The 14414-nt window shown below is 40.0% G+C and overlaps 1 protein-coding gene across 2 annotated transcripts in view; it reads left to right on the top strand.

Annotated features, from left to right (window-relative positions):
- Positions 1-766: 766 nt before the first annotated feature.
- The window catches only part of trpm2 (transient receptor potential cation channel, subfamily M, member 2), a 53140-nt gene continuing 39492 nt past the window's right edge, over positions 767-14414 (top strand). The window contains exons 1-6 of one of the 2 annotated variants that reach the window (XM_034288612.1): positions 767-913; positions 1159-1236; positions 2147-2221; positions 3425-3502; positions 4559-4654; positions 5483-5615. In XM_034288612.1, coding sequence (XP_034144503.1) covers positions 845-913; positions 1159-1236; positions 2147-2221; positions 3425-3502; positions 4559-4654; positions 5483-5615 — 529 coding nt within the window. In that variant the 5' untranslated portion in view covers positions 767-844. The other variant, XM_034288613.1, reaches the window with a different exon arrangement.

Genomic DNA, 14414 nt, shown 5'->3' with positions numbered 1-14414 from the left:
CCTGTTAATAATGTGAGTTTCAGACAAAATCTTTCAGGACCAGTGACGTAATTGGGTGGTATAGGCCATATACATACTACTTTTGTAGGCATTGCGCATACACACTTTTTTTTAAAATCTCTGTTGACATTTATCATAGCAGTTTAGAGGAGATGTACACTGAATCAAACAAATAGGCTCATAGAACATGTCAAGCTTTATCTCAGAATGTTTCACTTTTGTTCACACTTTAAGTGCAGCTTTGTCCACACGTGTTTGCTCCAAATTATAAATTCAGTTTCCTACATGTACAGCGCACCAAGAAACCAGTTTGCTGTGGTCAAATTAAATGAGAAATGTTTGCTGACCTTCATAAATTGAGCAATGGCTTTAAAAATAATTCACAAGCCTAAAAAGATCTGCCATTATGGCAGTAATTAAGTCATTTAAATCAACTGGAGCTGTGATGAATCTGTCTGGAAAGGGATGCAAGTGTGTTTTGGCCTCATGCACTATTAGGGGGATGTTTAAATGGATCTGGAGTTAAAACTAAAATCCATGGAGAACCTTGGAGAACAGCAGAAGCTGAATGTTAGGGTCACCAAGTAGAGCTATAGTTACCAAGGGCGTAGGAACCGGGGGGGACGTGTCCCCTCCAATATTGGATACAGTCGCAATTGTCCCACCCAAACATTATACTGCAGAGGAGAACAATATTTTATTTTGAAATCTGTAACTCGCTTGCTTTTATTTTGAAAGCGCAACACAGCGTCTTGCCTCTGGCCCGCCCCTCAACGGCTCAGGCTCAGAGTGCTTGGGAAGCGGGAGTCTGTAGCTGTTGAGCGGCGACTGGTCAGAGGTTAAGATGAAAAGACAGCAGCAGCTCAATTTAAGAGATTTCTTTCTCATGGGGAAGAAAAGAAAGAAAGGGAATGTGAGTTGGTAATACTTTTGTTGATGTTGTGATTCAACCAGTAGCCTATACACTTGTGAGTTCAATCAAATATTTGGCACGACAGGGACAGGCCTTGGCTCAAACCAACAGGTAAATCATTGATAAGTGCCACGCCAAGACCGACTGTTGATCAGTAATCATGTCAATCAGTCATTGAATAGGATCTCTGATAAAAGGACAGCAGCTGAATTTAGGATTGTACTGTATGTGTTTACTTTATGCAGAAGGGAGGCTGTCATACCAAAAACACTGGTCAGAAAGGTAGCCAGAGCATGGGAGAGAGAGAGGCCTCAAACCAACAGGTAAGATAGTGAGAAGTATTAATTGAAGGTGGTCTATAGGAGCAGATTGGAAATCTTAAAGCTGGACTAACATGCCTGACTGAGATGTTACCAACATCATTGTAGTATTATTTATTTTAAAAGATGCACTCTGGTTACATTATCATCTACCTGAAATGACAGTATAATTTACCAGTGCTGGTTAGGACTATGGCATGTTCAGAAATCACTACTTTCTTAAAGTCAAACTGGAATTTTCATACTGAATGCTTGAGTCCTTTCAACACCCGCAAGGCCTCGGTTCAGAAAGACGACATTATTTGGGGTAACTATCTACTTGCTACACTCATCCAGACATAATGAGTATTGCAAGCCATTGTTGTTGAAACAATTATCATCCCCAGTATTTTCAACCAGACTACCTCGGAGCGAAACTGTGTCGGTCGCACTGGTCAAATTCAACGCCTTTTTTAACCAGAGCATGTCTATATTTAACGTAGTCATGGACAAAGAGAATCGAACTAGAAGTGTATTCTAGAAGTGGAAAAACATGTAGAACTAATATATTAAATAGACATTTTGGTGAATATATATATATATAACATTCAGTGTGAATATAATAACATTCACACTGTAGTCAAATGTGTCCCCCCCAATATCAGAGTCACTCCTAGCCAACGTTGGCTGGCGAAAATAAGGCGGACTTTCCAGTAACGTAATGGATAAAAGCGATTTGACACAAAAAATAGTATTGAAGATGATTGTAAAACAACAGGATTTTTCTGTTAACTTAACCTATGTAACTTGAAAACGAATAACGTTACACATCTCTCACATCTAGAAAAGAGTTTGTCTGTCTGTGTTTTTTGCTTGTTTTTGACATTCCCATTAGTATTGTTCTATACCTTCATCTCCACTGCTTTCACATTAGAGATCAGATGAGGTTCAGCTGGATATTAACACTGGTGAAGGAGATGCAGGGAGAGCCAGCACTGCAGACTTGCAGGTAGGTGTTATATGAAGGTTGAGGTGATTTTAGTAGGTTGATCATGAGAGGAAGGTTTTAACATGATAAGAAGTGTTTAACTTAAGCAATAATATAAAATACATGATTTTAATATTGCAATAGCTTTCCCATCAATATTTTTCTATAACTTATTCACCTAACCTTAAAGGGTTTTAAGGTGATCATTAGTAACTGCAGTCTTGTCGCATTGTGTGACATTGTGACTGTTTTCCTTTTAGGGTGTTCAGAGCAGGGACAGAGAGCTGAGAGACACTGAAGTCAGGGGACAGAGAGCTGAGAGACACTGAAGTCAGGGGACAGAGAGCTGAGAGACACTGAAGTCAGGGGACAGAGAGCTGAGAGACACTGAAGTCAGGGGACAGAGAGCTGAGAGACACTGAAGTCAGGGGACAGAGAGCTGAGAGACACTGAAGTCAGGGGACAGAGAGCTGAGAGACACTGAAGTCAGGGGACAGAGGACAGAGAGACACTGAAGTCAGGGGACAGAGGACAGAGAGACACTGAAGTCAGGGGACAGAGAGCTGAGAGACACTGAAGTCAGGGGACAGAGGACAGAGAGACACTGAAGTCAGGGGACAGAGAGCTGAGAGACACTGAAGTCAGGGGACAGAGGACAGAGTTATATCAGCCACACCCAAAATGTATTGACACTCAAGTTCTGTCTAACAGAACTCTCTCCTTCCAAGAGTGCTGGTACAAGGACTTTCCCTGGCTACATTATGATGCAGTGAAGAAGGGGGTTTTGTGTTTTTATTGCACAAGAATTTACCAGGACAAACTCACACCATTTGCTGTAAAATCAGAGCCCGCCTTTATCACTTCTGGATTCAAAAATTGGAAAAAAGCTATTGAAAGATTTAAAGCACATGAAAGTAGTCATACACACCGCCATGCAGTCTCTGTGACTGCACAAGAAAATCATCCTGTAAATGCACTGTTATCCAGTGCTTTGGCAAATCAACAAGCAGACAACAGGCACTGTCTGGGGAAAATTGAGTTCAATCAAATATTTGGCACGACAGGGACAGGCCTTGGCTCAAACCAACAGGTAAATCATTGATAAGTGCCACGCCAAGACCGACTGTTGATCAGTAATCATGTAAATCAGTCATTGAATAGGATCTCTGATAAAAGGACAGCAGCTGAATTTAGGATTGTACTGTATGTGTTTACTTTATGCAGAAGGGAGGCTGTCATACCAAAAACACTGGTCAGAAAGGTAGCCAGAGCATGGGAGAGAGAGAGGCCTCAAACCAACAGGTAAGATAGTGAGAAGTATTAATTGAAGGTGGTCTATAGGAGCAGATTGGAAATCTTAAAGCTGGACTACCATGCCTGACTGAGATGTTACCAACATCATTGTAGTATTATTTATTTAACAAGGTGCACTCTGGTTACATTATCATCTACCTGAAATGACAGTATAATTTACCAGTGCTGGTTAGGACTATTGCATGTTCAGAAATCACTACTTTCTTAAAGTCAAACTGGAATTTTCATACTGAATGCTTGAGTCCTTTCAACACCCGCAAGGCCTCGGTTCAGAAAGACGACATTATTTGGGGTAACTATCTACTTGCAACACTCATCCAGACATAATGAGTATTGCAAGCCATTGTTGTTGAAACAATTATCATCCCCAGTATTTTCAACCAGATTCCCTCTGAGCGAAACTGTCGGTCGCACTGGTCAAATTCAATGCCTTTTTTAACCAGAGCATGTCTATATTTAAAGTGGATTCTAGAAGTGGAAAAACATGTAGAACTAATATATTAAATAGACATTTTGGTGAATATATATATAACAACATTCAGTGTGAATATATTAACATTCACACTGTAGTCAAATGTGCCCCCCCCAATATCAGAGTCACTCCTACACCCTTGATAGTTACCCACCACCTTCAATGTCAACAAGCAATTTTGAGGTCTTGCTAAATGAAAGCTTTTACGCTCATCAAAACAGAAATGTCCGTGCCTGTAGTGGCAGTCATCAAAGTTGTTAATGACCTAATGGATTTTATGGACAGGAAACTGCCTGGCTCTCCCTTCATTAATCTATCAACGTTTATATTGCAGAGGTTCACAAAGATACAATTATCAGATGAGACAGTTTCATTATTTCATGTTTCGTCATCTACCTGATAAAACAGAATGTGTCCATTTGGTAGCCTCACCAAACCTCAGAGTAATGGGATCGTTCCGGTTAGCTGACTTTTGTTCTGTTATCAGAAGTCTGACCTACCAATCTACCCTGTTAGCTGTCCTACCTGTCTGTTTTGTTATCTGAACTCTGACCTACTAATCTTCCCTGTAGCTGTCAAACCAATACAAGGATGACCTAAACAGAAACATCTTCCTTTTGGCTATCCTGAAGAACGAGAAGGAGCTTGCTGAGATCGCCTGGAAAACGGTAGGCAGAACCTTATGCAGACAACTATATAGTTATGGTATAGTATTTGGGCGCCTACATTTCCTCAAGCAGCAGCTTGTAGTGGCAGTGTTGTCACCTGCGACTAAGACTGTTGCCAAAACAAAGACCGTTGTTCCAAAATGTTTTTTGAGGAAGTGACAGAGGAAGACACTCAGCCACTTATACTGTTATACATCTGATCATTTTGTGGAATGTGTCTCTTTTCCATGCCTGTCTCATTTCTCCTGGTCACCCACTTTCAAAAGAAGGATAGCTTTTTATGTTTATTTGTATAGGCTTTTTTGCAGCTCTGACCTTTGTCGATAATGAATTCATTGAGTAGAATGACCTTATTACTAAACAGTGTGGTTATTTTAACTAGTTAAAAAAATTAAAAGTATCCACTCAATCTAAATGTACATGCGTTAAGGGAACTATTAAGATAGGAGTCTACGACGCTCGCTGGATAACTGACTGGCTGGCTAAATAAATGAATGACTGAACTGACTGATCGACTGACTGGCTGAAAAACAGACTGGCTGACTGCCTGGACAACGGACTTATTGGCTGGATAAATGGCTGGCTGACTCGTTGACAGACTGACTAATTGACGGAGACAGACTGACAGACTAACTGACTCACTGAATGTCTGACTGACTGGAAAAACTTGTCAACTTTCGTGATGTTATTGAAAAGTCAACAATCAGCACTCTCCTGGAAACAGCAATGGAATAAACGGACAGGAAAACCTTTTGTGTTAGGGTTTTTTCATTATTTGTCTTTTGTGTGTGTATTTGTTGTATTAGCATATGTGTGTGTTGATTGCAGGGCACAGACAGTATCTATACTGCTCTGTGGGCCAGTTGGATCCTGAAGAAGCTGGCTGAGGACAAGACCAAAGAAGAGTCAGAGGTGGAGGACATTAAACAACTGGCTAATGACTACGAGAATCTTGCCATCTGTAAGTTACCATACAACAACACTACAGAGGGGTATCCTACTAATTTGGGGTCCTCCGGCAGGAGAAACCCTATTGTAATCGTTAGTATTGTTTATTTATTTTTCCTTGAAACTGCTGAATAACTCTCAAAATCCCTAATAGAAAATGCTGTAACTTTACAAACTGAAAATATAGACCATGAGTACCTACCACACCGACATCCGCCCAGATTCCTCCACCAGGGGCGCTACAGTCCACAATTCAGTTTGCTAATTTCAGAATGATGGCATTTCCAACCCGTTTGACCTATATTTTTGCATCTTTGTGTACATGCCTAATTTTTCATCAAGAACAAAAAAGCCTCAAAAACCCATGAAATCCCCCATCTTGGATTTATCTGTAGGTAGAAAATTTGCCAAAACCTGCTAAATTTTTACATTTTTACCAAGTAAGTTGGATTGACCTGCCTTTTGGCATACAGGAATCTCATACATGCCTCCCTTAATTGATTTCGGGATTAAGAGATCTCGTAAGATGGCGGATAAAATGACTGATTACTGTACAATATATGTATGCAAAATATTCATATCTGCATTGCTTTATGGAACAATAATGCATACACTTCATATTCATTGTACCTTCTGACACCACCATCTCACACCATCTGCATTTGTTTGTTGATATCTCAATGGACGGCGAAATGGCAGCCGATAGAATTCTGACAATTTTCAACACAAGCTAATGCTAATAAACGCTTTTAAAACCCAGCTTCTCCTGAATCGTAAATCGGATTTACTCGCCAGTAAATTTCTAGACCCTGGGCCATACTTCTGAACAGGGCTGATAAAGAAACTCAGGGCTATTTTGAAAGATGACTTAACTATGACTCCACAAAGTTTTGCCCTTCATGCTATCTCTAATGACCACTAAAAATGTCCTTAAAATCAACTGGTAGTCTGATTGACCTGAATGTTGTTGTACAACTGTCTCATATGTGCCTCTCTGAGGTTGTGAGGAACAACAGATAAATTACAAGATGGTGGAACAATTACTTCAGTAAAAAGGTGGTTAATGTAAGTCCATTAGACAATAGAAGGTTGTGATACAATGAAGTAACCAACTTCTATGCTGTCTGTATCTCTTTGCCACACAAACCCACACACTTAGTGAATTTTTAATTTTTTTAACATACTTGCAGTATCCTACTACTGCATTTTCCATTGCCAGTGTTTTTGTCTATGGCCTTAGAGTTACTGTTGAGTTAGAAGTCTGTATGACCATACATACAGACACGAATGTCAACTGCCGGACTGTTTTCGTGTGCTTATCCTATTGACCAACTTCTATGCTGTTTATCTCCATGTGCATTACACCAGCAGCTCTTTCTTAGCCACCCACTCGATTTGTTTCAGTGCAAGACTTGACACCTGAATTTGACCTATGCAAATTGCCTTATAACAAACAAACTTGACATTGTGATGTGGAACATGGCTTTCAAGTATTACTCACTAGGGTATACAGTATCCATTAAAAGTGTCAATTCATGGGGGGAAAATAGAATGTATAGCTAACAGCACTTTCTTAGTCACCCACTACATTGGCTCCAGTGCAAGCCTCTATACCTGGATTTCAGAGAGGCAGTCAGTTGCAGATGTCACATCCTGCTTCAGAGCATTTCACCCTCCTCTTTTTATTAACTAAATAAAATAATCTGACAAGGCCATGGTAGTCTATAGGACTGGACGATATGACCTAAAATCAAAATCATGATTAAATGAACATTTTACCTTGACTTACACAGGAGGTGGTCAGTGTTCATAGCCAACCATTACACAGACTCTTGTAAGAAATAGTTTATCCTACAAAATAACCTTGTATGGTGTATTCCAACCTATGACTGATGGCAATTCCATCGATCTACACTCTTTAATGAGGAAATACAGAGACGTAATTCTCTTTGCACAATTTAACCGTTTTATTAATTATTTGCAAATAAGAGACGCGTCAAACGGTTACAAACATAATCGTCAGAGGAGTCTCTAACTCAATACATGAACAGTCTGTATTTATCAGAGGAAAAAGGGGTGTGGTAAGTTGCTGTCCTAATTCCACAGAACACATTCCCTTTGTTCTATTACTACCTAGGCTTCACACAAGGGGCAAGCTGTCCTCCCTCACATGGGTAACCTTCCCAACTCCTGGGGAGTCACAATGTCAGGACAATCAACAGATGGACACTAAAGGGTTATACAGTCACATACACAGTTCCTAGCAGGTGGTATGGACAGGGTGTTTGGGACCCATCAGTAATGGGGCATCACATTTCCTACCTGGTGTCCTTCGTACAGAGATTGTTAGTACTATCATACATTGTGTCATGATTAGAGCATGAAAAATAAATTTAATTATCTCTCACTGGGAACTTGGCAGTCTCTTTGTTTTGAGCCATGCACTGTTCATATTCGGTAACGTGGTTGTGCTCCAAGTGTGGAAACAGATTGGTGGTATTAACTTTGGTCGCTGAAACTGTTTTTCAGTGTTTACATTTGACTTCATTTTGTGTTTTTACTGACGCCAAAATGTGTTCAAACGACGGGCCCTGTGTTTTTGCTCATTGGACTCAGTGTTTGAGTTCTCCGTCAAGTTGGGGTGGAGTCATGTGACTACACACGCGGTAGCATGTTTTTAAAAGGAAAGTATTAACGGGATTAAATAAACGAAATAACCAAAATAGCGTTGGTTAGAGGATCTCATTAGCCTTTTTTTGCCTTTTAAGTTCTGCCTGTTCAACAGTTGTTCAATAAATTGCTATTAAACATATTCAGAAATGAAATGCTATTTTCTTGTCAATTCTTATCATTTTGGCGCCAAAAATTCCTCTATGCAGGAAAAAACCTGTATAAAGAATCCATATAAAGTCTGAGCATGTCTGACCTTTCCAGATGATAACCGGTGGCCTTGCCATATGGGAGGACCCCGTCCCCTTTAATGATATTTATTTTTCTTGGTGCCTAAAATTCTAAATAACTCAGTCCATGGTAAAAATGCTATAAACTATATAGTTATAGTCCCCATGTAGCAACCATACATTCCCCCGTCCTGATTCCCCCGCCCTGATTCCCCCACCAGGGGTGCTACAGTGCACGATTCAATCTGCTAATTTCAAAATGATGCCATTTCCACCCTGTTTGACCTACAGTGCCTCATTTCTCATGGTGAACAAAAAAGAAAGTTTACAAGTATTAGGTATACTGTATGTTACAAGTGGGATAATAGTTGTGTGGGTACAAATGGCCATTTCTAAATGACTTTCTAGATGTGCAACCGAGGCAATTGAAGGAGTGATGTGGTAAGGTGGCATGTGCAGCCAGGATGTGGAGATTGCAGCAATGCCTCCCCGAAGTAGACATGCATGTGTAAAAACTGTAAAAATGCAAGCACAATGGCAGTTCTGAATGTGCAAAGAGGCAAATTTAATGTACAAAGTGTACGTGCAGCTGAAATGCAGCAATAACAGCAGTGAGGTTCCTGAGGTAGACAAGTACTTGTAACAACTGAAAAACTTCCATTATCAGGCTTTGCAAGGCAGTGTCAGAGTAGTACAAGGGAGTAGAGCAAAGTACCTGAGAGACAAGGGGGGGTATGGTAAGTAATGGGTAACAGAGTACACAGAGTTCTCTGGGTCACAGAGTTCAGCAGGGTTACGGTAGATGGAAAGAAACTGTTCCTGAGCCTGCTGGTGCGGGAATGAAGCGACTTGTACCACCTGGCTGATGGTAGGAGGGCAAACAGTTGGTGGCCTGGGTGTGAAGGGTCGCTGGTGATCCCGCGCTGGCGCAGACACCGCTTGCACTGGAGGTCTACGATGGCAGGAAGCTGGGCACCAGTGATGTGCTGCGCGGTTTTCATCAACCATAGCAGGGCCTTCTGGTCTGCTATGGAACAGCTGCCAAAACACACTGTGGTGCAGTTTGTCAGAATGCTCTCGATTGTGCACCGGTAAAGGTTCACAAGGATCTTAGAGTACTTCTTCAGCCACCTGAAAAAGTACAGGCACAACTGTGCCTTTTTGACCAGGGCTGAGGTGGTGAGGGTCCAGGAGAGGTCCTTGGAGATGTGGATACCCAGGAATTTGAAGCTGGACACGCTCCACCTCAGTACCATCAATGAAGACTGGGGTGTGGCTGCAGCCTTTAGACTTCCTGTAATCCAAAATGATCTCCTTGGTTTTCTTTGCAATGAGGGCCAGGCACTTGACCTCCTCCCTCTAGGCTGACTCGTCATTGTCACTGATTAGGCCTACCACTGTGGTGTTGTCTGCAAACTTGACAATGATGTTGGAACTGTGTACTGGAATGCAGTCCATGTACACAGCATGTGCATGTAATTAGGGTGGGCATGTGCATTTGTTTGTTGATATCTCTAAAGACGGCTAAACTGCAGATGACAGAATTCTTTCCATTTTCCACACGAGCTGTGCATCGGATTTACTCGCCTGTATGGACTCTAGGCCATACTTCGGAACAAGGCTGACAACTAGTTGCTGTGTCAAAACTATGAACTATGATTTCACAAATTAGCCCTTTATGCTAACTCTAATGACCACTAGCGTTAATTAGCTATTAGGCTCTATCTTTTGAACCGTTCCTGCCACAGACACAAAACCAACTTTGTTTCACCCGTTAGCTAACCCCACTGCAAATTATGAAACGGTTATCGATTTTACGTATGCTAATTAGTGATAACTAACTATTAGGATGAATGTTTGAAACCGTTTGAGCTACAGACAGGAAACCAACTTTATTTAACCGGTTTAGCTATCCCTAATTCCAATTATGAATGGTTTAGCGATTTTTATGTATGCTTATTAGCATAATTAGCAGTAATTAACTAGTGTGCTGTATATTTTGAACCGTTCGAGCTACAGACTCGAAACCAACTTTAATTCACACATTTAGGCTTTCCCCAGTTCATATGATTAAACGTTTATTCTTTTTACATATGCTAGTTAGCGTAATTAGTGTTAATTAACTATTAGGCTGTATATATATATTTTGAACTATTTGAGCTACAGACATGAGACCTGTCATTGGTAACAAATGTAACTCATGTATGCTAATTTATGCAAATTACCCTGACCAACAGTATCTCTTGAACCTTACAAAATATAGACTCCAAACCTTTCAATATGTAAACACTATTGTGAACCATTTATACTTTTTTAAACAGCTAGCAAGCACATCACATTTTCTTCAGGAAATGTACTGCTCTAGTTTTATATTGTCTTTTTATATTGTTTGTTTTCCAACATCTTACTTTTGCTTAATTACTTACTCTGCAGATGCCCTGTTTATTTATTTAGCCCTTTCTTAGCTTTTGCACTGACTTCTCTACTCCAATTCACTCCTTAAACTATTCCATGTCTGTTTTTTGAACTACTTCTCTATAGTGTGTGCTATATTTTGTATTCCTGTTGTTTTTATTTTTTTCATCCATAGATTTTTAGTCTTTTTCATAGTTTCTACTCTGTTCTACTTTTTTACAATTTTATTTTGTTTAATTGTTTCATACGCATGTTTATTATTTTTTTGGAAAGTTTATACTTCATAGTTTAATAAATATCTACTTCCCTCTATGCTAATTTTCCTTTGCCTCATACATCTCCCTGTATAGTGTGATCCAGAAGAATATGTTGAACAATGACATCTACATTATCGATAATACAATACTTCAAAAAAAGTATCTTGCCCTCAATGTATATCTGACACAGTTTCATTCTGTTACCTTTGGCTGCAAAATACCATTCCCTCAGATACAGTGGGTAGAACAAGTATTTGATACACTACCGATATTGCAGGTTTTCCTACTTACAAAGCATGTAGAGATCTGTAATTGTATCATAGGTACACTTCAACTGTGAGAGACAGAATCTAAAACAAAAATCCAGATAATCAGATTGTATGATTTTTAAATAATTTACTAGCATTTTATTGCATGACATAAGTATTTGATCTCCTACCAACCAGTAAGAATTCCGGCTCTCACAGACCTGTTCTCCTCACAGTACGTCACAGCACTATACCTATTTCTTTCTTCACTTAGCAGCATAGACCAAATACTGTAGGACAACATTGTATTGAACTGTGATGCAGAATGATGTGCAACAATAACATAGATACAGTCTAGTGTAGAAAGTTGAGGACCTACCTGTTCTCCTGTCTAAATGTCCGTATTATGGATGCTACTGTGTAGAGAATCAGGTTGGGCTGGTCTCTCTGCCTCCCTCATCGTTAGGTTGTGATTTATGACATGGTTCACCAAAGTGGCCCTAATGTCGTCGGAAATATGTCCTTGTCAAATAATGAGAAAGAACCAAATCTCTTATCACAGCTATGCAGATGACACACAGATCTACTTAGCCCTATCGCCAAACGATTACAGCCCAATTGACTCCCTGCTCCAATGCATTGATGAAATAAATAGTTGGATGTGCCAAAACTTTCTTCAGTTGAACAAAGATAAAACTGAAGTTATTGCGTTTGGAAATAAAGATGAAGTTCTCAAGGTGAACGCGTACCTTCACTCTAAAGGTCAAACAACTAAAAATCAAGTCAGGAATCTCGGTGTGTCTCTAGAGTCAGACCTTAACTTCAGTAGTCATGTCAAAGCAATAACTAAATCAGCATACTATCATCTGAAAAATATTGCTAGAATTAGATGCTTTGTTTCTGGTCAAGACTTAGAAAAACTAGTGCATGCTTTCATCACCAGCAGGGTGGATTATTGTAATGGACTCCTCACAGGCCTTCCCAAAAAGACCATAAGACAGTTGCAGCTCGTACAGAACGCCACGGCCAGGATTCTCAGCAGAACCAGAAAATATGATCATATCACACCAGTCCTCAGGTCTTTACACTGGCTGCCAGTTACATATAGGATCGATTTTAAAGTATTACTACTGGTATATAAATCGTTCAAAGGCCTAGGACCTCAATACATTGCAGATATGCTCAATGAATATAAACCCAAACGAACACTCAGATCATTAGGATCACATCAGCTAGAAATACCAAGGGTTCACTCTAAGCAAGGAGAGTCTGCTTTTAGCTATTATGCCAGTCGCAGCTGGAACCAGCTTCCAGAAGAGATCAGATGTGCTCCTACAGTAGTCACATTCAAATCCAGACTCAAAACACATCTATTTTACTTTGCATTTAATGAATGAGCACTGTGCCACTGTCCGTCCGACTGTTTTCACTGTCCTTTATTTTATTATATTTTTTATTCTAAACTGTATTTGACTTTATATTCTTAACGGTTTTAATTTTTCTTATTTCTTCACTGTTCTGTATTTGATTTTATATTCTTAATGGTTTTTATTCTTTCTTATTTCAAATGGATATTTATGTAAAGCACTTTGAATGACCATTGTGTATGAAATGTGCTATATAAATAAAATTGCCTTGCCTTGCCTTGTCTATTGCCATGTCCCCTTTTTGTTCTTGTCCTCATCTTCTTCCTACTGCTCCTGTCTCTCTCTTCCTCTCACTGCCTCCATGTTTGCAAAGTTCTTACAAAAGAGGTGATCTTAACGGAGATTTATTTGCTTAGGCTTAGACGAGTTTGTGTTCAGTTAGTGTGCGTGTGCGTGTGTGTGTGTGGGTTTTGCCATTACCTGGATCCATTCTTGGCATGTGTCTGCAGGGATATCACCACAGACCTCCTCCGTTACCTGGATCCATTCTTGGCATGTCTCTGCAGTGATATCATCACAGACCTCCTCCATTACCTGGATCCATTCTTGGCATGTCTCTGCAGTGATATCATCACAGACCTCCTCCATTACCTGGATTCATCCTTGGCATGTCTCTGCAGTGATATCACCACAGACCTCCTCCATTACCTGGATCCATTCTTGGCATGTCTCTGCAGTGATATCATCACAGACCTCCTCCATTACCTGGATTCATCCTTGGCATGTCTCTGCAGTGATATCATCACAGACCTCCTCCATTACCTGGATCCATTCTTGGCATGTCTCTGCAGTGATATCATCACAGACCTCCTCCGTTACCTGGATCCATTCTTGGCATGTCTCTGCAGTGATATCATCACAGACCTTCTCCATTGCCTGCAGAAGACTCACTAGCTGATGAGGTTCAAACATCTTCCATCACCAAGCTGAGAAAACATCCTCAGTTGGATTGAGGAAGGGCGAATATGGTGGAAGGAAATTCATTTGGATCTGGGGGTCGTTGGTGAGCCCAGGGCCCTGTGTTGTGTTTCGGTAGGAAAATACAGTTGTGCTCATAAGATTGCATACCCTGGCAAAAATGTTAATATATTTGCATCGATTTTGAAACTATTACTGATCATGCAAAAAAAATTCTTTTATTTAAGTATAGTAAACATATGAAGCCATTTATTATCACAGTTTTTTGGCTCCTTTTTAAATCATAATGATAACAGAAATCACCCAAATGGCCCTGATCAAAAGTTTACATACCCTTGAATGTTTGGCCTTGTTACAGACACACAAGGTAACACACACAGGTGAAAATGGTAATTAAAGGTGAATTTCCCACACCTGTGGCTTTTAAATTGTAATTAGTCTGTGTATAAATAGTCAATGAGTTTTTTTTAACTCTCGTGGTTGCACTGAGCAGGTTATATACTGAGCCATGGGGAGCAGAAAAGGACTGTCAAAAGACCTGCCTAACAAGGAAATGGAACTTTATAAAGATGGAGATATAAAAGGATATAATAAGATATCCAAAGCCTTGCAAATGCCAGTCAGTACTGTTCAATCACTTATTAAGA

This window comes from Esox lucius, chromosome 20 (genome assembly GCF_011004845.1).
Source record: "Esox lucius isolate fEsoLuc1 chromosome 20, fEsoLuc1.pri, whole genome shotgun sequence".
Classification (NCBI taxonomy): Eukaryota; Metazoa; Chordata; class Actinopteri; order Esociformes; family Esocidae; genus Esox; species Esox lucius.
Note: the sequence above shows the minus strand (reverse complement) of the source record. Positions and strands in the feature narration are given on the sequence as shown.